The following is a 24,115-nucleotide window of genomic DNA, read 5'->3' as shown; positions in this document are numbered from 1 at the left end:
TCATTGAGTCCCCTCCTCAGGGAGTGGAGGTCAAGTCAAGTTTAAATATTACTGGGCTAATACAGGCTGATAAAGCAGTCCTGATTAGTGAGGAGGATGAGCCTCCCACGCCTAAATCTAAACATGCATATTTTATGGAAGAAAAGACGGTTGAACATGTATTCCCGTTGTCTGATCAACTAGTGAATCACTTAGAGAACGCGTGGAAGACGCCAGGGAAGCGTTATCAGCCACAGAGGTATCTGGCCTCAACTTATCCATTCGCTGACAATTATTTCTTTAAATGGGAAACTCCACCGGTTGTGGATTCGCATATTGCACGCTTAGTAAAGAGCGCTTTTCTTCCGATGCCTTCCATGTCGTCTCTAAAGGATCCTACAGATAAGAGAATAAAGAGCTGCCTTAAATCCGCCTTTTCCCTTTCGGGGCTACGTGCAGACCAGCTATGGCTATTTGCTGGGTGGCTCGAGCCATGGAGGTTTGGGCTAATGGTCTGGAAGAATCCTTAGCCTCTAATGCTACCAGGAACAGCTGGATTTAGTGGGGAATCTTCGAGACATTCAGCTACTAGTTCAGCTAGTTCTCAGACCGAAGAAGGTGTCTTTACTGGTTTGTCTTCGTCTCTTGGGAAAGATGGTAGCTGCCTTCGAGGCACTACAATTCGGACTATTCCACTCCCATGTGTTCCAGCTGAACTTCCTAACAGTGGGGTCAGGGTCTCACTACTACATCAAAATGCTCCGTTTGGCCCCGACAACCAGGGTGTCTCTTCTCAGGTGGATGCAACCCAACATTGGCGGGTCAAAGTTGCGGAGTGTGGGATCGGATAATCGCAGACGCCGGTCTCCAAGGATGGGGAGCGGTGGTCCTAGACTGTCAGTTTCAAGGACGTTGGTCTCCACAGGAAAGACGGTGGCCCATAAATGTGTTTGGAACTCAGAGCAATTTACAACACTCTGCTCGAAGCTGCAAATTTACTAAGGTCTCATCCGGTGAAGGTACAGTCGGACAACGCGACGGCCGTCGCTTATATCATTCGACAGGGCGGAACTCGAAGTTGCATGGCGATGCGAGAAGTTACTCGGATTCTCAGGTGGGCCGAGAGTCAATCAGTGATCCTGTCGGCAGTGTTCATTCCGGGAGTGGACAACTGGGAAAGCAGATTATCTTAGTCGCCAGGATCTTCACCCCGGGGAATGAATGCTTCACCAGGACGTATTCCAAGCCTTGATCTGTCATTGAGGTCGGCCTCAGATGGACCTTATGGTATCTCGATTGAACCATCAGCTACCAAGATACATGTCCAGAACTTGGGATCAGGCTGCAGTGGCAGTGGACGGGGTAACAGTTCCTTGGACCTACGACATGGTTTACCTATTTCCTCCAATTCATCTACTTTCTCGTCTACTAAAGCGGATAAAACACGAGTCGGCCTCGGTCATTCTCGTGGCACTGGACTGGCCTCTGAGGAGTTGGTTATCGGACCTTTGGACTCTCTTAGCAGACGACATGTGGCACCTACCACTTCGTCCGGACCTCCTGCAACCTAGCGCAGCTGCATTTAATTGGGTGGCTGTTGAGGCCACTATCTTGAGACACAAAGGTATCCCAGAATCTGTTATCCCCACTATGCTTCGCGCCAGAAAACCAGCTAATGCTGCGCATTACACCACGTCCGGCTCTGAATCAAGCCCTGTATTCCCTGCATTCTTGTTTCATCAAATGAAGGTTATGATTGTAGCTCTGGGTAATGCTTTGCTCTCTGATCCTGACCCATTAAGTGTAATCATTGCTACTGTTATGCCGGGTATCCACTACCCGATTACATAGAGCGATTGCACGATTATGACATTGCAATTGTTCAGTAATCGGGCACATTTCGGGGATGTAACTGTCGGAAACGACCAGTGATGCGCGTTCCCGCTGGTCGTTTCCGACATCAATCATCGCCCGAGCATGCTGGTCATTCCTGACGATAACGTCAGGTTGAGCATGTTTGGGGATGATTGATGTGCCTACACTGAACGACTGATCTCAGGGTAGGCACAGCACCAGACTGTGAAACGACTGCACGATTACAATGTCATAATCGTGGAGTCGTTTCTATGTTTGCAAGTGGATGGGCCCCTTAAGTGTGACATGCATGCAGTGTATTTTTGTTTGGTTCTTGCGCTGTTTTTTTTTTTTTTTTTTTTAGTTCTGCTGTTGAAAAACACATGAAAACGGCTCAATCTAAAAATAAATAGATAAACAAACAGGACAGGGTAACGTGTATGTGCAGTATGTAACCTGCATGGTGTGACATTCCTGCCACTTTCTTATTTTCTTATTGACCCCAGTGCTGTGCTTACTCCTTTATTGACTTGGCTTCTGGAAGTAAACATTACACACTGTGCAGTATAGAGGACAGTTTGGTGTGAGGAGCCATGGCACCTGCCCAAGCAGTGTAATACAACTTGTCCTTTATATGTTCTATTTACTCTTTGACAAGTAGTGAAAGTGAAAAAACTGGACTTTGCACGACCAATCTCTCACACAAAGTTGTGACTATTAGGGGGCGATTCAATTCAACGCGATGTTGAATAGCCGCGGGAGGGAGCTCCCGAAGCCATTCAATACACCGTGCTGTTTGGGCGCTAAGGATTTTTTCTCGCACCCCCTGGGGATGCGAGCAGAAACCCGACCAAAGTGCCGAGCGCGCAGCTGTTTTTCTGCTTAGCGCGGCGCCAACAATAGCTGCGCGCCCAGCACTTTGGTCAGAGAATGCCGGCTAACGTGCCTTAACACCCTTGTTATGGCGCGTTAACCGGCATTCTCCGACCGCACAGCGCACTGAATTGAATAGCTCCTGGAGCTCGCTTCCGGTGCTATTCAATTCACGTTGATTTGAATCGCCCCCTTTGTGCTGGCTTGTTAGGTGTGTCATATGGGGCAGAGCAGCTGATGCACAACTCTAAAAGACCATTAAAACATTGGTTGATTATACTCCATTTCAATACATTGTATTTTCTGAGAAACATGAAGTTTCCCACAAATATAAGAGGACAAATAGGCAGCTTTGGGTGTATACTATACACTGTGTACAACTAGGGGTATATATACTAAAGTGCAGGTTTTTAGAAGTGGAGATGTTGCCCATAGCAACCAATCAGATTCTAGCTATTATCTTCTAGAAGGTGCTAGATAAATGATAAGTAGAATCTGATTGGTTGCTATGGGCGACATCTCCACTTCTAAAATCTCTCACTTTAGTAAATATACCCTCTGCAGCGGACATTATTTCCCCTCCAGCTTTTCATTGCATCTTACATATTATTAGATATGACTTCATCCAGTGGAGCAACATTGAGTTGTGACAGTCTGAGATTTGTGAGGAAACCACTTATCCTGTTTGTGACTCATGAGATTACAGACCCCAAATGTCGCCACTTAAGAATGTTCAGTTTTTTTGTTAGAAGGACAACCCAGAATGGGTATTAAAAATCAAAAACAAAATTTATGAGTAACAGCACTTATATATATATAATTTATTTTATTTTTTTTTTTGTAACGTTACCTCAGTAAATAAAAGAATACATATATAATTGTGTTTTTTTTGTTTTTTGTAAAATGTGCCCAGCGATGTTATCCTTGCACCATTATGGTGTATGCTAAGGAATAGTGTGACTTTATACTTGTGACTGAAAAAATGGGAATGTGTCCTTTTAATATCTCTTTGCGTGTATCTATGAGTATATAAACCCCTTAAAATGTGTTCTTTAATTGTGTTAATTAGAACACGCTAAAACGTAAAGACGTGACTGCACCTTTTATGGGAACATTATGTACATATAAAAAACAATAGAACTCAGATGGAAACAATAATTGTTGATGGCCTCTCAAAACACTGCACCCCGTAAGGTTAGCTTTATAAATGGAGCGTTTTAGTTTATACAAAAGGCATTGTTAGACATGGTCAACTTTCAAACACCTCCATAAAACATTAAAACGAAGAGAATGGACTCTGGGCCTGACTCAGACCCACTCGCGAGCGGCTGTCCGCTCGCAAGTGGGTCGATGTTATGGACTGAGCATGCGCACGACGGAGGGAGCTCCGTCGTGCGCATGCGCCAGACGCGACGAGCGAAGGAAAGTCCTTCGCTCGTTGTGTCCGATCAAAGGGGGCGTGCTGTCAATGTTGATTGACAGCACGCCCCCTTTGGTGGGCGAGCCGGGGGCGTGCCTCCCTGACGGGGGCGTTCCCACGGGAACGCCTCCCGTCAGAAGCCGGCCCACTGACATAACTAGTGATGTCAGTGGGAGTGATTTTGGCTCTGATAGAGCCAAAATCACTCCGGAGCTTGCGGTTGAAAACCTCAACCGCAGGCTCCGGCTCGCAAATTCGATGGTCGTGATGGTCTCGACCATCGCGACCATCATAATGCACGCTCGTATAGCCTGTGGGTGGTGACCCACAGCTATACGAGCGTCCAGGAGGACGCTCCATGAAAATGGAGTCCGGCCCTCATTCAGAGCGTGCGCTCTGCTCAGAGCGTACGGCTCTGAATGAGGGCCTCTGTTAGCAAGCTATGCTGAGGTGCATGTGTGTATATGGTGTGTTAGCATGCTGAAGTGCATTGTACATATATAGGGGTATTCAATATGGAGCGAAAACTTCGTTTTTGCGATGTTTTCGCACCAATGACGTCATTTTCGGAGGTTTTGGTTTGACACCGTATTCAATTTCAAAGACTTTTCGCAGGTTCGAAAAGTCTTTGAAAAAAAACGGGGATAACTTTTCACCATTGAATAGGTGGCGAAAAAAAGTGCAGAATTGGGGTTTAGGGGTGCAGGCTTTAAAAAATAGCATTTTATTATTATTTATTATTTTAAAAATAACTGTGTCAAAAAAAGTTTAAAAAAAATTAATTTAAAAATTGGGGTGAAAATTTTTTTTTGGGGAAAAAAAGTGTTTAAAAATAGGGAAATAGGTTCAGGGCTATTCTGCAAGTATGCGGCAGGTGTTTTCTAGAATAGGCTATTAGCGGCAGGTGCATAGTTGCACCGAATTTTTTAAAACTTACTTTAGGGACATAAAAATATGCTAGTACCCATTTTCATGTACTCCAAATTTGATGGGACCACTTAAAAAAACGAAAAAAAAAAACCTAAGTGCTCTTCTTCTATGTCGGGAAAAAACACCTGCTGCGGCTATTTAAATGCCCGACTTTCATTTGCAGGCTAAAACGGGGGTACCCATAGTGATCCCCCATGTTTTTACAACTTTAAGGGGGTCCTACAATTTATTCCAGGAAAATGTTGTTTTTTACGCAGATCCCACTTCGCAGTTTCCCGTTTTCGTAGGTTTTATATTGAATACGGGGATAAAGCGGGCGCGCGCCCGATACTTTATCCCAGGAAAATCTCCGATGTGGAGCGAAAAGTCCAGCACGGACTTTTCGCTCCCATATTGAATACTCCTCATAGTGTGTTAGCATGCTGAGGTGCATGTGTGTACATGGTGTGTTAGCATGCTGAGGTGCATTGTACATATAGTGTCGCATGATGAACTTTTACAGAATGCTGAAACTGCAATATACAGTCAGGTGCATAAATATTGGGACATTGATAGAATTTTCATATTTTGGCCTCTATTCACCACCACAATGGCTTTGAAATGAAATAAATAAGATGTGCTTTAACTGCAGACTTTCAGATTTAATTTGAGGGTAATTACATCCAAATCAGGTGAACGGTGTAGGAATTACAACGGTTTCTATATTTGCCTCCCACTTTTTAAGGGGCCAAAAGTCATGGGACAAACTAAACAATCCTAAATCTAACTTTCACTTTTTAATACTTTGTTGCAAATCCTTTGCAGGCAATTACAGCCTGAAGTCTGGAACGCATAGACATCACCAGACGCTGGGTTTCATCCCTGGTGATGCTCCGCCAGGCCTCTGCTGCAAATGTCTTCAGTTCCTGCTTGTTCTTGGGGCATTTTCCCTTCAGTTTTGTCTTCATCAAGTGAAATGCATGCTCAATCGGATTCAGGTCAGGGGACTGACTTGGCCATTGCATAACATTCCACTTTTTAGCCTTAAAAAACTCTTTGGTTGCTTTTGCAGTATGCTTCAGGTCGTTGTCCATCTGCACTATGAAGCGCCAACCAATGAGTTCTGAAGCATTTGACTGACTGAATATGAGCATATAATATTGCCCAAAACACTTCAGAATTCATTCTGCTGCTTTTGTCAGCAGTCACATCATCAATAAATACAAGGGAACCAGTTCCATTGGCAGTCATACATGCCCACGCCATGACACTACCACCACCACCATGCTTCACTGATGAGGTGGTATGTTTTGGATCATGAGCAGTTCCTTTCCTTCTCCATACTTTTCTCTTCCCATCACTCTGGTACAAGTTGATCTTTGTCTCATCTGTCCATAGGATGTTGTTCCAGAACTGTAATGGCTTTTGTAGATGTTGTTTGGCAAACTCTAATCTGGTCTACCTGTTTTTGTGGCTCACCAATGGTTTACATCTTGTGGTGAACCCTCTATATTCACTCTTGTGAAGTCTTCTCTTGATTGTTTACGTTGACACATATACACCTACCTCCTGGAGAGTGTTCTTGATTTGGCCAACTGTTGTGAAGGGGTTTTTCTTCACCAGGGAAATAATTCTTCTCTCATCCGCCACAGTTGTTTTCCGTGGTCTTCCGGGTCTTTTGGTGTTGCTGAGCTCTCTGGTGCATTCTTTCTTTTTACGAATGTTCCAAACAGTTGATTTGGCCACACCTAATGTTTTTGCTATCTCTCTGATGGGTTTGTTTTGATTTTGCAGCCTAATGATGGCTTGCTTCACTGATAGTGACAGCTCTTTGGATCTCATATTGAGAGTCGACAGCAACTGATTCCAAATGCAAATGTCACACCTAGAATCAACTCCAGACCTTTTACCTGCTTAATTGATAATGAAATAACGAGAGAATAGCTCACACCTGTCCATGAAATAGCTTTTGAGTTGATAGTCCCATTACTTTTGGCCCCTTAAAAAGTGGGAGGAACATATAGAAACCGTTGTAATTCCTACACCGTTCACCTGATTTGGATGTAATTACCCTAAAATTAAATCTGAAAGTCTGCAGTTAAAGCACATCTTGTTTGTTTCATTTCAAATCCATTGTGGTGGTGAATAGAGGCCAAAATATGAAAATTCTGTCAATGTCCCAATATTTATGCACCTGACTGTACAACTGAGAGTTTGGTTAAATGTGCACCTTCTGAGGCTGAGTTGTCGTCAGATACTTAGTGGTGTTGCAATTTCCCCCTCCTTTAATAACCCTATTTTCAGGAACACAAAGTTCACAGAGATTGAACAAAACTGTGGCTTGCTTAAACACGTTAGGTGTCAGAAGAGGAGAATCGCTTGTTTGTTTCATTTCAAAGCCATTGTGGTGGTGAATAGAGGCCAAAATAGGAAAATTCTGTCAATGTCGCAAAAATTTATGCACCTGACTGTATGTGCGGATATACATTCTTCTACTGTGAATGCAGAAAGTGAGCAACATACATCCGGTTTACTCCAATTTTGCATCAGCCCTTAGTGTTTATATGTGTTTTCAACTGCTAATTGTACTTGTATTAAGCAAACACAATACCGGTGGATAACCTGCCTAATCCTTTAACAAAAGAAGATTGATGCGTTTGGTGTTTAACTTGCAACAATATTTTGGCTAAATTATAGTAGGGCAAAAGACTGCGGAGCCAAAAGTTATACCAGCAGTAATGTAAGAAACGCACTGTGTGTAGGCTAAAGAGATTAGGGGTATCCTATGCAACCGCAGTAAGCCAGTCCTCCTACAAGCCAGTCTTTGGCACTAAGGGCCTGATTCAGAGTTGGGAATAGAGTGAGAGATCTCTCTCAACTGATCATCTTGGTGAAACCATGCTGCACTGCAGGTGGGGCAGATTTAAAATGTGCAGAGAGATTTAGATTTGGGAGGGAGGCGTCCAAACTAACATCTAAATTGTAGAGTAATAATAATAAAGCTGTGCAGTATTTGTGGGCTACATGCAAAAGCAGCCAGTATTTACCCCACATGTAAAAAATGTATGTATTTACACCCCTTGCATTGCAACATGGTTTGTTCAGGTTCACAGTTGAGAGAGATATCTCACTCTCTTCCCAAGTCTGAATCAGGCTCCTAAGTCAGTTTGTCCCCTCCAATGTCAGTCTGTGTGTGTACACTATACAACATACCAGGTATGGCATCACACATGCCAGCCACTGTTTCTTCATTTACTAATGATATTATATAGGTATAAATATATAGATAACCTGGTGTTTGGAGCTAATACTCTGCTCAGTGGTAATCCGGAAGCAAGTGGGGAATTAATACAAATGTTTATTTAGCTGGTGCCTGATGTCGGAGAGCTATGGCTCCTGTGAAGGGGAATGAGCGAACGAGCTATGAAAGGATATACTGGCCATACACAGAGCGATAATCTGTCGCATCAGCTGATGAAACTATTCTGAAAGATTCCACAGACCGTTGTGCGTTCTGCCGGAACGTCTGCACTGTTGTGTCGTCTATGGGCGGCTTTATTCTATGCTGAATGAATATGTGAACCTCCCACACAATATAAATATTAGATATTGTTTTGTGTGGAGTTAAACAACATTAAACAGACATATTTTTATCTCCATGTCAGGCCCAAAGAGTTAAAGATATATTTATTTTTTTGCTGGTCTTTGTCAGTATGATTGAAACTGCCCTTATATTACTGTGTAGTTGAGGATATGTATACCCAGCACTGAAGTGAGTTCACAGGCTGAACAATGGCTGCTTCCACTGTGTGCAGACGACGGGTCCATTTATTTTAATGCGTCGTCTTTACAGAGCAGGTAAAGCCTGTAACTATATATCAAAGAATATTGAACTGAATGGCATGTGAAATAACAAATGTGTTTATACATAACTAAATATGTCCACTATGCCCTACAGATGTGCCCACATACATCTATCCTCCGTGCGCTACAAGTCTCGCCACACAACGCGGGAGTGCACTGTGACTCTGTAGCGACAAGCGTCTATTCATGCATCTTTTTACCATCAAATGCGTCTTAATCGCACAACGATGCAAATAGCACAATCAGCTTCTGCTGATTACAATGATATGCAGCATGTCTATGTTCTCTGAGCGAGTGCGGGTGCATATGCTTGCGAAACGCTACGTTAATGTCAGCGACTGTAACGTACTGTAGTGTTTAGCATGCAGATACACCCGCAGAAGCACAGAGAACACAGGCATGCTGCATATCATTTTAATCAGCAGAAGCTGTGTGTGCTATCTATTTGCATCGTTGTGCGAATAAGACGCATTTGAAGGTGAAAAGACGCTCGACGCTACCGAGTCATGCCACGGCTTGGCATGACTAGAAGGGCTGTTTAACGTGCCAGGAGGCTAGATGTATGTCGACCCATTTGTAAGTCGCTCCTCTGCTGCATGTTTTTATGCTAGCAGGGAAGTTGTTCTATAAAAGTGCAGCACAATGACTGACAGGTAGGCAGACTTGCATTGCAGAGTGTTAATTGGTGGATGGGAAGGGTCTGTAGGTTTCTTCTATTTGACCTCTGTGAGATCCCGTTAGGACACTGTCCGCTCCTAAAAATGTGAGAAGAGCTTCAGCTGTTTGTATTGCAGTGGGGTTAATACTTTACTGCAGCTTAATGTCCGGGTCACACTGAACAGTGTATTTTGCCTTCATAAAGTATATATGAACATTTTAATTCCTGGCTATAGTGGTTCTTTAGAGCTATGCTAATCTAATTATTATTGTGTCTCTCTCCCAGGCCCAGAATAAAGAGACTGGCATTTTGGCAGCAGCAAAGGTCATTGATACAAAATCTGAAGATGAACTTGAAGATTACATGGTGGAAATCGATATCTTGGCATCATGTGATCACCCGCATATTGTTAAATTGCTGGATGCTTTTTATTATGAAAACAACCTTTGGGTAAGTAATATTTTGTGAAGGTAAGCTTTGGAAGCTGTGTTACCAGCGTGAGGCGTAAATTTACCCTTGCATGTTAAAAAGCATATGCGGCCACTTTGAAATGGTCGGTGCCTGTTTTCACACTCTAAAGGGGCGGTTCGATTGTTTTTTAAGGTGCGCCAATTAATGGACGCCCAATGGTGCAATTCAATTGTTTTTGGGCACCAATTAATGATCGCGCTTGTTGAACCTAATTAGACCAGGTTTAGCTGCGTGAAATGGCTAAATCCGTCTAAAGTCCTGGTTAGGCTGCGTCCAAAACCACGACGTATCGCAGATTTCTGCCTGCCATTTCCTATCCAGGGATTTAAGCTTTCCACAGTCTTTGTGCTCAACCCACCAAAGTGCTGTATTTTGGGTAGGAAGTGTTTAAAATGTGGTCAGCCCACATATTTAATGATAGTTTGAGCAGGTTTGAATTATGTAGGGAATTCCAGAATCACAAAATAAGGGCAGCAGTGCCGATTATAACCTTCTCCAATACCTTTTTTAGATTTTACTAAAGTTACTATGCTGCCAGTGTAACCACAGCTTATTTGCTAAAACACTTCTAAACCGTCTGTTTAGTCCTATAACTTGTACTGCATCTGGATTTAGTCTTAGGTGCTAAAACTTCAGCTGTACCGAACACTTGCACTAATACATACAGTACGAAGTCTACATTTCAGCATCTGGGTACATTTTGTTTTATAAACGGATAGAAATGCATTACAGAGCGAGAGGTCCACTGAAGAAAAACTAAAATCGAGGGAAGTAAAATCTTCATGCCACAGTCATTTCAGTTTTAACCAAATGTATTTTCTGTTTCTCCCAGATTCTTATTGAGTTCTGTGCTGGGGGCGCTGTAGATGCTGTAATGCTGGGTAAGTCTGTCACGGCTCTCTGTGAGGAGAATGTGCTTTTTGTTCCTCTGTTTCTGAATAAGACTCTGCAGGAGGGCACTCTGATTATTCTCTGGGGTACAAAAGCTCTGTAAAGGCATTTCCCTGTGTTGTACACCCCCCTATCCAACCTAATATTGCAGCTTCAGAAAGGCTGGGAATGCTTGTGAGTTTATGTGGGGGAGGACTTGTTAAAATGGGCCCAGTTTCCCAGGTCTGTCTTTAATAAACATAGCTGCAGTGTTTCTCCCACCTATTCTGTGGAAATATACTGACCTTCTCATTTCTATTCTGTTTTTTTATCTACTACATCTGGCAGGCAGGTTAGCAAATGCTCTAGGTTGGTACGTTGCATAATACTGGTATGCTTTGAATGTCAGGTTTTTTTTTTGGGGGGGGGGGGGGGGTCCTGGTATTATATGTCAATAGTCAAAATGTTGGTATGTTCCCGCTAGGCTGTTTTAGTGGGGTGCCGCGCCCTGCCCGACTATTTGTGCCCTAATGGCGGCACCCCAGTGAATCGGCTTGCCGGCTGCTGTCCCCTCCCTCGGGCCGCAGAATCCCACGGGGAAGGGGAAGTTGAAATGAAGCCATCAATGACGGGTGAATAGATGCCATGTGCAAAAGGGCACTTCTGAAGTAGATGCCCCTTTCCAATTGAACACGCCCCCGTAATAAAAATAGTTGGCTACAGTTTCTGTGTACCCAGCTACAAAATACCCTTTAGTTCTGGAAAAAACAGACCTATATACATTTTTATTTTGTGTTATTTCCTTGGTCTTAAGTTTTTGCTTGGTCCTTGTTCACAGCCCTCTTTCCCAAGCTGCCACCTTCATATAGTGCCAACTGGCACAACCGTCTGAACAATGGCTGCTTGAAGCAGCCCCAAGGGTGAGAATCACATTAGTATAATTTTACAGTAGGTGTTAATGGGTGACCAAGAAATCTCCATTTGTTAGTGTGTTATAGACCTAAGTGACCATAAATTACATTGCATATAAGCCAAAAAGGGCGCTAATCCTGATTACCATTGTCATGGCAGCACCTGATATTAACAGTCGTCATATGTGGTCATACATGACTATATGTGGTTATCATCAGTGGGAGGAAGTAATCAGTTGGCAGGAGAGACGACGTGTATTTGTTGAGCGAAGAGGGTGGACAGGAGTGTGAAGAGTAATGAGGTTGGAGATGTAAATGGAAGAGGAATAGGTGAGGGCTTTGTAAGTGAGTGTAAGAACCTTGAATTGGGTTCTGAAAGGGAGAGGGTGCCAGTGTAGGACTTGAAGGAGAGACAGATGTAGAACGTTTGGAGAGGAAGATGAGCCGAGCAGCAGCATTGAGGACAGATTGGACTGGAGATAGGTGGGGAGTCTGGGAGGCCAGATTGGAGGAGGTTACAGTAGTCCAATATGGAGATGACCAGTGAGAGGATGAATACTTTAGTAGCATCCAGGGTGAGAAAGGATCTGAACCTGGAAATATTTTTGAGATGGAAGCGGCAGGACTGCGAGAGGTGCTGAATGTGTGGTTTGAAGGAGAGTGAGTAGTCCAGGATAACTGTAAGGCAGCGCACTTTGCGGCTAGAGGAGGTAGTTGTGCCCTCAATTGCTAATGAAATTGTGGGCAGTGAGGTTATGCGGGAGGGTGGGAAGATGATCAGCTCAGTCTTGGACGCGTTAAGTTTAAGAAAGTGCTGGGTCATCCAGGAAGATGGGGGGAGGATAAGCCATGTGCGCAGACAGAGAAGGATCGGCCAGAGAGGTAGGAGGATAGCCAGGAGAGGGCAGTGTCATGTAGACTAAGGGAGTGAAGGATTTGCAGAAGGAGATGGTGGTCCACAGTGTCAGAAGCAGCAGAGAGATCAAGGAGAATGAGTAGAGAGTAGTGGCCCTTGGATTTGGTGAGGGCAGTTTTAGTGGGGTGGAGAGAGCCGAAGCCAGATTGAATTGAGTCAAGGAGGGAGTGGGAGGAAAGAAAGGCGATAAGGCGGGTGTAAACAATACGCTCAAGTAGTTTAGAAGTAAAAGGAGGAGAGAGATGGGTCGGTAGTTGGAGAGTGTGTTAGGATCAAGAATGGGGGAGACAAGGGCATGTTTGAATGCAGAAGGCCTAAAGCCGGTGACACAATGTTGTGTTAATTTTCTGGTTGCAGAGTTGGAGCGCCCATTAACAGAACCTCATATACGCGTGATTTGTAGGCAGACTTTGGAGGCGCTGGTTTATTTGCATGACAACAAAATCATCCATCGAGATCTAAAAGCAGGAAATATTCTTCTAACGCTTGATGGAGATGTAAAACTGGGTAAGTAGTTTTCTAAGTAGGTACGTTGGGTTTTCCTTAATGTTAGCTAATGTTAATGCTAGCCACACAAATACTGTTCAATCTCTGTGACTGTTCCTGCCACCTGTCCTAAAAGGTATCCTGCAAACAAAATTTCCATGTAGGACTGCATTTTTGGAACCTAATTTTGACATTGGGCGCTTCCAGGCAATGCTTAAGTTTTTTAAAATCTCCATAATACGTTGGAAACCCTCTTGGTAAATGTGCACACTTACATTCCCTTGTGGTTTTAAAATATATATTTTTTCCTTATTATTAAGTAAATAAGACAGTTCTTGTTTGTTATACTTTTGTAGTTTGATTTTGTTGCCAAGTTAAGTATATTTGTGGTCAATGTGATTCACTATCTGCACCAACATTGTAAACGTAATTGACTTCTTACTCATAATTGTGGGTGTGAAAATTGTGTGCAATTGTCCTATGTTTAATTTATTGAACACCTATTAACATCTCCCTGTTATGTCTCATGCCCTACCCATGTGCGTGGGGGGGGATATTACATTACAGTCAGGATTCTAAACGTGACAAGTGGAAGCAATTCATCAGTTTCTATATTTGTCCCTCACTAAATGAGATTTTATTACCATAACACAGTGTAAGTAGTGTTGCTTTGGAGTCCTTTTACTTTTATGTTTACCAACCAGAAAAATTAGCTTCATGAGGCTTCTAAGCACTACTTTGGGGACACTATTGTATTGGGAACACTGTTTCCCTTTTGATAAGTGATTGCACTAGTTCTGTAGATATATGCATTGCATAACTTACTACTTAAATCCATAGTGCTTTGTTAAGATGATTATGTATATTTAATTCCATAAATTGATAACGTTTATGTATAGTAAAGACACATGGGATCTCTTGTATGAAATGCACCCTCTATCACTTTGATCTTACCTATATGCCCCACCAGAGGACTTCGATAGTTGTGTTTTTTTTCTTTTGTCCTTTCTGGTTTTTTTTGGAAATGCTTTCACAAGAAGTGTGTCTAGGTTTGCAGGCTGTGTAAAAAAGCAGAAACTTTACCTCAATGGGTGATAACCACGTAAAGCTTTTAAAAGCTATATTTGTTTTATAATAAGATAAAGATGCGTGTCATTTTCCATGTTTTCCCATATAACCGGCAAATTTCCAAATTTTTGTTTTTTATTACAAAACTGGAAAACTAAGCAGAGCTAACATATGCTTCTTATAAGCCATATGGGACAACTGAAACAAACATGACCTAAGGGAAACAACAACTAAATTTTCAGATGATTTCTAAAATATCAGTGCGTGTGTATGTATGTATGTATATATATGTGCGCGTGTGTGTGTGTGTGTATATATATATATATATATATATATATATATATATATATATTTTTATGTTAATGAAAGTGGATTGGATTTGATTTGATGTAAGCGCTTTGGATTGCAATTGTCCTGTAGCTGGGACTGAAGAGGCCTCATCGTCCAGAGACGAACTAGTGAACATTGTTGAGATTCTCACCATTACTCCACCATGGGGCACTCTCTAAAAAGCTTGCAAAATGTTAGGTTGGCTTTCTTGAATTTGAGAAGCTGCCAGTGAATCTCCATAGTCCAGGATGTCTCTAGAACAGTGGTGGTGAACAGCATGCCCTGCCACAGTTTTAGCATTCCCTAGTAGCAAAACTCTGGCAGTGCATGCTGGGATATGTAGTCCCACAGCAGCTGAAGTGCCAGGGTTTGCCACCAGTGCTCTAGAACATGAGCCTGCAGCAAGGCTGGATAATTCACATTGATCACCAAATTGACTCTGATCCAGGTATATGTGGTGAAATCAAACCACTGTTCCTGGAATATTAACAGACATGGTCGACTGATTATTAATCTAGCTGGCAGAGGACTTGGGAGTTAGGAGGCTTAGCTGCCTAAGCCATTCTAACTCACTGCAGCCCTACCCACTTTCGCACTGAAAGTGAGTATGAAAGGGACTCATAACCTTATGGCACACTGTCCACCTCCCAAGTAAGAATCAAGAGTACACAGTGTGCTGAGACTGCGGTGGCTGAAATTCAAACCCTAACTAGTCCCATGTTAATGAAACATGCGCTAGATTATCCACTCCCTGCTTCCTAGAGTAAGCCTCGTCAGGACACGAGGAAACCTCAGAGTCATAACCTTTGGCCAACTTGGCTTCCTCTTTGGAAGAATTAGAAGCTGCAGCTTTTGTGATCAAGCTGGCTCTTAAAACCCTTTCTAGGGAAGAGAACAGATGATCCTACTCAGACTGTTACAGACTCTAAGAAGCAGGGTCAGTTGCCACTTTGATTGTAAGTGAAAAGGTTTGGGTCGGAGACCCCCAGGGGATGCCATGTCACTTCCTGTTGACCTCACTTGGACTCAGTTAGGGAGGGAGAATGCCTGCTTGGTTTCCAAAAGTATTTGGCGAGTTGCAAGAGACCCATAATAGCTTGAGGCATAGACATGACCAAGACGGACTATCAAATGGAGTGCATTAACAGGTGAGCATGGCTGTGGTCCTTCGCCTCAGTGCATCCACTCAGGACTGGGCAAGAAGCAATTTGGGGTGGCATCTGTAGTAAGCAAAGGTTTTTGCTGCTGTCCCTCCTCTAGGCTGTGCCCTAGATGTACTCCCCTTCCTTAACCTAGAGAAAATGACGGAAGTGAAGGAAACGTAGGCGAGCTGCAGTTGAACAGCCCAGAGGGATGTGGAACTACAAAAGACAGGAAAGAGTTCACAGAAGAACCGTGCACACTCTGTACACCTCCAGATAATGTGCGCTAAGTATATTCTGGTGGGCTTCCCAAGTGGAAGAACTGTAAAAGAAAAGAAGCTGTGAACACACACCAGGTTCTGGCAGGCACTTTACAAAACTCCACAAGTTCCAGACAGCCCCTGGGGGTCTGGAGTGTAAGGAGCCTTACCTTGTTCTACAGGTAAATTTAAAGATCCCTGGCTATCTAAAACTATCTAGCGTCCCCTTTATGGAGTCCCTGAAAAAACAGACCTGTCGATCATGTATTAGTCACTTTTCCAATACTTCCAATAATTCTGTGTATTGGCTCTGCTGGAATACACTCTGATCCCGGTATGGTGTTTGCTATCAAACTATAAAGCCTTATGGGTTATACTGGAAATCAAACATGGTGGCTGCCATGTGGATATTAAGTATGATATATACTGTGTTACAGCACATCCGTCTACTGACCCTTTTACAATGTCCAGAAAATATCTGTTTACTAAATGTATAATGTCTTTTATTCAAAGCTGATTTTGGAGTATCTGCTAAGAATACGAAAACATTACAGCGGAGAGACTCCTTTATCGGCACACCTTACTGGTATGTCTTTCTTTTTCCCCTTTTTCTTTAAAAAGAAAAAAAAAAAGAGCTGGTTTAATTATATTTTATATGAAGCAAATAAAACTTTTTATAAAAAAATTATCAAATATACAAACCATTTCCTATCACAGGATCAATGTAAATCTACCTTCTGCATCCCACTTGCATAGAGTGGCACACGAGTAACAATTAAAACATATGTGATTTGTTAGCATGCTTTCTCTAGCAGCAAGGCTGGGGAATACTGGACAATGGGATTGTATAGTAGGTTGGGCCTGGAGCTGGCACTTAATGAAATGATGAAATGTAGCCTTAAATCCTAAAATCCTCCCCCCTGCAATCCCACAATTCCAGTTGTCTTTAAGTGCAGGAGGAGTAGGGCATGTTTTAGGATCTCTTTATTGTAGCTTAGTTTCTTTTGTTTTCTTTGTAATATTATATTGCTCTCTAGTTAGGTCTCCTACACAGTAGGAGTGCAACGGCTATTTGGACCTTGGTTCGGCGGCGGGGGGGGGGGGGCCCGGGGAACAGGCGCACACTGTCACCCTCTGCCGGTGCAGTCCCGAATGGCGGCTGCCATTTTGCCGGGCTTTTTGGCAGCGGCTTCCCTCACACAGATGCAGGAGGAGCACGTATGGCACTGGTTGCCCGGATCAGCTGGGTTGGATCAGAGTATTCCCCTCACACGGGGAAGTACCCTTGCTAATGTATTAAGCTGCCTGTTTAAAACTTTTTGTCATGTACTAACTGACTTTGTAAAACTGTATTTAATTTCTGCCTGCTAAGGGGGTTCGGGTTCACACCTGCAGTCAGGTGTTACAAAGCAGTAGGCTGACAACACAGTTATGTAGGTATCCCCTTTAGAATATGTACCCGCAGCTCGGTGACTCACTTCGCTTACCACAGACTTATATTCCCCCTCTGTCCAGGTGGATAGTAACTAACAATGTTGGACGGTAACTGCAGGGGACCTATCCGCTACCCTGACACGGCGGTGTGATGGTTAGCATTATTGCCTCACCTCACTGTGGTTGTGGGATCGATTCCCGCTACAGCCCTAACTGTGTGGAGTTTGTATGCAGGGACTTTGCTGTATTCTGGGCGCTGTTACCCATGCACAGGGTGACGGGCAGTTGTCCTCGGGGACCGTGTGTGTATAAGACCCGGTGACGCTTTGGCATCTGGGGTGTTGCGTCCACATAGTGCATACAGACGGTATCTAAATTTGGCCCTCTTTGAAGGTTCTGCATGTAAAGGATACCTGGTCTTCTCAGTTATGGACCTTCCTCGGTCGCTTGTCTCTAATACTTTTGACTCAGTGCTATATCCCGACTTTTACAAGGGCAACCTTGTTTCCTTGTCTGCGCCTTCAATTCTGGGGATCTCTGCCTTTCTCCAGCTGTGTTTTTCTTGAGGCAGACAGTGAACGGATCCTACCACTTTTGGTCACAGGTTGGTCAGTGCCTCGTCCATCGGCCTTGTAAAACCTTCGGTTTTTGGGTGAGTTGGTCTCCATGTAGGGACCATTCAGTGGATCAGGTTCTACTCACGGGGATCCTGTTGGGTGATTCTGCAAACTTGACAGGGTTGCTTGGCAACGCTCTCGTCTCCTTTCCCATTCTGTACAACAACAGCCATCGCTATCCATTGGTGGAGGGTTTTAATACTTCTCCTCCAGGTCCACTCCTTGGTCCTTCTGGATTGGGCTCTTCAGAACCATGGCCGCGTGTTGGCTGGTCTGTGGTGCCATGACATCGCTTTCCGGCTCATGGGCCTTAGGTCACCATTCACACTGGCTCGGCTGTTCGATGGGCTCGAGCTCCAAGCCATCGTTCTAGCTCTGTTGGGGGTCCTGTCCATCCACACCGGCTGGCAGAAGAGCCTGGCAGCGATACCAAAGTCTTACCAGGGTGAAGACTTTTTTTCTCTCTCTCACATTGGGCAGTGGACTTCCTCAGCAGAACCACTTATTCTCCCAAGGCAGTGGTCTCTCTCTCCCCAAGGGTCTTCCGTTCGGGAGTGAAGCTTTCCGTGTGGGGTTCTAATGACCTCTCAGCACGTTTGCGAGGTTACATGGTTTGGTATGGGATCTGGGTACCTGCTGGCTTCCTCAAGTTGCTGCCTTGACTGTTCTGTGGAAATTTTCATCCAGAGCATCTATTTCTGCCAGCCACACTGTTCCCTCAGGTCTCCAGGGGCATTGAGGCTTCCCGAGTGAGGGTGCTCTGAGTGGCTCCGGACTGGCTACGCTGGTCATGGTATGCAAATGTTCTCCCAATGTCGGTAGGTCCGGCATGGCGCCTTCCACTTCCTCCACACCGGCTGTAGCTAGGCCTGTTTCTACCAGGGCACTTCCTTGGTTGGTTTTCGCGTCTGGCCTTCTGTGGGAAAGCTACAGTTTTTTTTTATCTCTTATGATCAGTACTAGGCTGTGAACCCATACTCGCTTTTCCATCTCCCTTTTCCCTCCAGGGTTTGGAAACTCTACCTCTTGGGGTGTAAGAGTTACAAGTTTTCACCTCTCACATCTCTTGGCCTTCCTACTGGTTTGGAGGCTGGTTGACAGCTTCGTTTCTTGACGTCACAGACTAGGGCCCTGTCATTTTCTTTCTAGCTGCGTTTGGCTCTTCCGCGGGTCCAACCCGGTGTTTATAAGGTGTGCTGCGTATTTAGCCACCATTTCATCCACAGATGGAGCCGGGGAATCTTATTCTAAGCTTATTGGCTCTCACACAGGCTCCACTGGAGTTGTTGCGTACAATGGCAGCTGGTCTTCCTTAGGGCATTTTGCCTTCCCTCGGCATAGTTCCGTGTTTAGGCTTGGCAAGCTTCCTTTTCTTGTCTTCCACGATGATCGTGCAGTTTTCCGTACAGGTTTTACGTTCCAGCCGATGCTTGTTTTGGCCCTGTACTTACACCTGGATATTGTCCTTCTAGTTCTTACTCCTGAGGCGAATTCCCGGGATTGGTATGATCTGGCTCTGCTGTGCTCAGCTCTGCAGTTTTCCTTGGTTAAGTTGTCTTGGGATGCCGTGCTGTTCTCTGTGGGTTTTTTCTGACCGCATGACCAGGGTTGGCTGGCTACTCAGCAGACCCTTGCGCATTGGATCAAGCCTATACATAGGAAAAAGGGGGGCCTGGCCTTCAAATCCTAATTTAAACACCATAAGAGGTGCTGCCATGCTGAGACCTGTAGTTCTAATGCAGAAAAAAGGGGGGGTTACAGATGTACACTCTAAGCACTAAGAATACTAAATTTCAAAATATATATAATAAACTATCAATTGACATGTTTATTATATATATTTTGATATTTGGTATTCTTAGTGCATAGAGTGTGCATCTGCAACCCCCCATTTTTTCTGCATCATTCAAGCCTAGTCTGGTGCGGGGCGACCGCCACCATAACGGGTGTCAGCGCCTTCCGCTAGGGCAGTGGCACTCTTATGGGCAGCGTGTCGAGGGAATTCAGCAGCACAGGTCCGTCGTGTGGCTATCTGGTCCCCTGTCCACACGTTTGCTCATTTTTACGTTTCAGGTTTTTTTTTATCCTCCGGCAGCACCCACTTTAGGTGTACAGTTCTCTGGTCAGGCAGCCTGAGCGTTCCCTCCCCTGGGGGCGGCTTTAGTACATCCCATTGTCCAGTGTTCCCCAGCCTTGCTGCAAGAAAAAAATAGGATTTTTGGTCAACTTACCGTTGAATCTTTTTCTCTTAAGCAGGCTAGTGAACACTGCGATCCCTCCCTCATGCTCAGTCGTGCAAGGTTTTGGTTCTTGACCGTCTTTTTCTTTACTAGTTTGTTCTGGTTGTTCTAAACAGTTTCACAGGGTTCCTGCTACTTCTCTCCGGACTATTTTAAAGAAGTACTGGAATTGTGGGATTGCAGGGGGGAGGAGTTTAGGATTTAAAGCTACATTTCATGAAGTGCCAGCTCCAGCCCCAACCTACAATCCCATTGTCCAGTGTTCCCCAGACTGCTTAAGAATAAAGGATTCAACAGTAAGTTGACCAAATATCCTATTTCTAGCCCCACACCACCACCAGGATTAATTCCATTTTCAACCCCCCCTGCTCCTAATTCCTCCAATTTTGCTGTGATTGGCAGTCCCAGCACTTTTACAGCAAAAGTTCTGTCTGGGACAGAGCTCGACCCACTCACGTAGCTTTTCCATAACCAATTCCTGCTTGTCCAAAGTTGCATTGCTGAAAATCAGTCCCATGGTGTGTGTGGGGTTTTTTTTTTCTTTTTTGGGGGGGGGGGGTTGGAGTTTTTCCAGTAATTCAAAAGTGACTTACAAACCAAATTTTGAACCTAAACCATATAAGTTATACATTCTGTACCTCTTTATTTTGTATCTGCACATGTGTTCGATGGATTTTCTTATTTTATGTTGTCTCGACTGTAGTTTGACTTCTGTGTGTTTTTAAATTTTTTCAACCCTAGGATGGCTCCGGAGGTGGTAATGTGTGAGACTTCCAAGGACAAGCCGTATGACTTTAAAGCCGACGTATGGTCTCTAGGCGTCACCTTAATAGAGATGGCTCAGATTGAGCCTCCTCACCATGAACTAAACCCAATGCGTGTCTTGCTGAAGATTGCAAAGTCAGAGCCGCCTACATTGGCACAGCCATCAAAGTGGTAAGTGTTTATTTTTGTTGTCCAACCTTGACTAGTTAAATAGCTATTGGTCATTCTACCCTATAATTCGCCTTATTACTTTTCCTTCACTGGATCCCCTATACAAAACTCAGTAGGGTTCGGACAAACCTACTTGTACAGGTCTTCACTAATTTTAGTTAAGAGGGTTTATTTTTGAAAAGTAAAAGTTCCTCCCCTAATATGAACTTGTTCTGAATTTAATGTATAATATTTTAGAAGTGGCTATATAAGGGAGTGTGCGTTTTGCAGTGAGAATGTACACTAATCCGTAACAGCAATCACATTCTACAGTAATTGTCATTTTTCATGTGTCTTTTACTAACAAAACATTAAGAAAAAAACCTATGGTTTCTGTGGTTTACAACACCGCTATATACATATTACCATGTTATTAAATTAGTTCTCTGTTGTTATATTCCATGTAGTGTTTTTGATGTGTATGCTATTTCCATGTTTGCTCATTTTACCAAATATAAAATATCCCAAATATTGCTGGCCCAAAATAAACGTGTACATATTATATATGTTTTTTAGGTCAAAAGATTTTAGTGACTTTTTAAGGAAGTGTTTGGAGAAGAATCTGGAAGCCCGATGGACCACAGTTCAGTTGCTGCAGGTAATAGACATAAATCTGTGTAGTACTAATATGAGGATTTATTTGCAACAATGATACAAGATTGGACATCTTTTTCTACAGCATCCGTTTGTGTCATCGGTGACCTCCAACAAGCCAGTGCGGGAGCTGATCGCTGAGGCGAAAGCCGAGGTTTTGGAGGAAGTGGAAGATTCTAAAGAGGACGATGAAGACGAAGAGACAGAGAGCACTTTGGTTAGTAGCTTTATTTTTGCTTTCATTTCAAGCTATGGTTTAGTTAATGTGTTGGTATTCAAAACAGAAAGGTTTAGGTAAATATACAGCATATGCTAGCTGATGAACCCGGTTTCACCCAGGCAGACTTTAGATATTTACAGTTTCCATTTCCATCTCGCCACTCCAATAACACATTAATCCTTCACCTGGATCCATAGCCTCCCTCACTGCTATAGTAAGACATTACCCTCCTTCACCTGTGTACTAACACATTCCACTCCCTTGCCTCTGTATGAACACATTTTCCTCCCTCGTCCATGTTGTAACACATTCAACATTCCCCTCTTTCACCTGTGTAAAAAATACAATTCTTCCCTCACACATGTATTAAAACATTACCCTCATTCATACCTGTAGTAACTTATTCCCCTCCCTCGCCTCTGGAGTAACACATTATACCCGCTCACTCCTTTAGTAAGACATTCCCCTACCTTGCCATGATGTAACACATTCCCTTCCTTAACCCCGTAGTAACACATTTGACATTCCCTTTCTTCACCTGTGTAGTAACACATTCATCTCCCATACTTGTGTAGTAACACATTACCCTTTCACAGCTGTTGTAACACATTTTCCTCTCACCTCTGTAGTAACACATTCCCTTCTGGCTTTCTCAAGTGCCACCAACAGGTCTTGTTTTCAAGGTTTTTTGTAAATGTGGAAACAGGTGGGATAATTACTGACCATGCAAAATAGATCAGCTCACCAGTGCATGATTATAGAAATACATGTTGGTAGCTGCTCAATCACTTCAGTAATATCACTCAGGTACATGTAAGGGAGGGGTTATTCTATGCAAGAAACAACAGAAAGTACTCCAGCACTCAGAATGAAATCAGCAATAAGATTTGAAAAACTACATGGTGGTAGATAATTCAGAGATCTCAGTTGCATAGATTTGCAAAAATATGGCTAAGCCTCCGGGCCACGGCAAGGCATCTCTGATACTGGAGGTCCCTATCACTTGCTCAGTGTCTGGGGTGCAGAACCCCAAAAAAGCCGGCGAAGGCCAGCCACCCCAGGGAAGCACACCAGTGAGAGACTAAAGTGTTAGTATGTGTTAATAACAATAAAGCAAAAACTATGTGTTAATATGTGATACATAGGTGAAAGGTGTAATTAAAATGCTAAGAAAGGAAGAAAAATAAATATATATATATATATATGTGCTAAGAGAAAAAAAAATATAATGTGAAGGTGTTAAAGTGCTGAGTAAAGTGTGCCACCCCAGAGCAGCCCAGCCAGACCAACCCCAGGGGGCACCGCACCCCAAACTCATCCCCATTTTTGGGGTTGAGTTTGGAGTGCGGTGCCCCCTGGGCTTACATAAATGTTGATAAAGTGACCAGTTTAGTGGTCTCCCTATTAACAAACCTTTAGGCCTAATATAGGGATTATTATTTGCAAAATAGACACCGTAGGATCCATTTCAATGTTTAACCCTTAAAATTTCACAAAGGTCAACACAACCTATTAATTTCCAAATCTCATTAATGACATGGGTTTAAAGAGGAAACACTGATTTTCCTATATATCGGCTATGATCACAACAGTATTGTTGCTGCAGTTGGATGTGTTTTCTCCTGGTCTTTGTGATTGACTTGATGGTGCTAGCTGTATTCTTCTACATTCAACATCATCGTACAAATCAACGTAATAAGTAGCAGCAATATAATCATGCATTCAATCATTGGTTCTGCTACATGTGCTCATAATCCTTAAGAAAACAACTTAGGGGGAGACGTATCAAACCTTGGAAAGAGATAAAGTGAGAGAGCGTGAAACTTCCAACCAATCAACTCCTAACTGTCATTTATCAAACTGGTTGGTACTTTATCTCTCTCCAAGGCTTAATACACCTCCCCGCCAGTCTGTAAGTAAATCGATAGTATATTAGTATCCAGCTCAGCAATGCTACTACAAAAAATGTGTGGCTCCAGTTAGATATCTAATATGTATTACGTTGTGACTTCCAGTTTTTGTAA

At 43.5% G+C, this 24,115-nt stretch overlaps 1 protein-coding gene across 2 annotated transcripts in view; it reads left to right on the top strand.

The window, feature by feature from the left end:
* The window catches only part of SLK (STE20 like kinase), a 75,635-nt gene that overhangs the window by 19,349 nt on the left and 32,171 nt on the right, over window positions 1–24,115 (top strand). For both annotated transcript variants that reach the window (XM_088448734.1, XM_088448733.1), the window contains exons 2-8: window positions 9,843–10,007; window positions 10,861–10,909; window positions 13,083–13,232; window positions 16,525–16,597; window positions 21,044–21,238; window positions 21,794–21,875; window positions 21,957–22,088. In XM_088448734.1, the coding sequence (XP_088304860.1) occupies window positions 9,843–10,007; window positions 10,861–10,909; window positions 13,083–13,232; window positions 16,525–16,597; window positions 21,044–21,238; window positions 21,794–21,875; window positions 21,957–22,088 (846 nt within the window). The remainder of the gene's footprint in view (window positions 1–9,842; window positions 10,008–10,860; window positions 10,910–13,082; window positions 13,233–16,524; window positions 16,598–21,043; window positions 21,239–21,793; window positions 21,876–21,956; window positions 22,089–24,115) is intronic.

This window comes from Taudactylus pleione, unplaced genomic scaffold, assembly GCF_031769625.1.
Source record: "Taudactylus pleione unplaced genomic scaffold, aTauple2 ptg000464l, whole genome shotgun sequence".
Lineage (NCBI taxonomy): Eukaryota > Metazoa > Chordata > Amphibia > Anura > Myobatrachidae > Taudactylus > Taudactylus pleione.
Note: the sequence above shows the minus strand (reverse complement) of the source record. Positions and strands in the feature narration are given on the sequence as shown.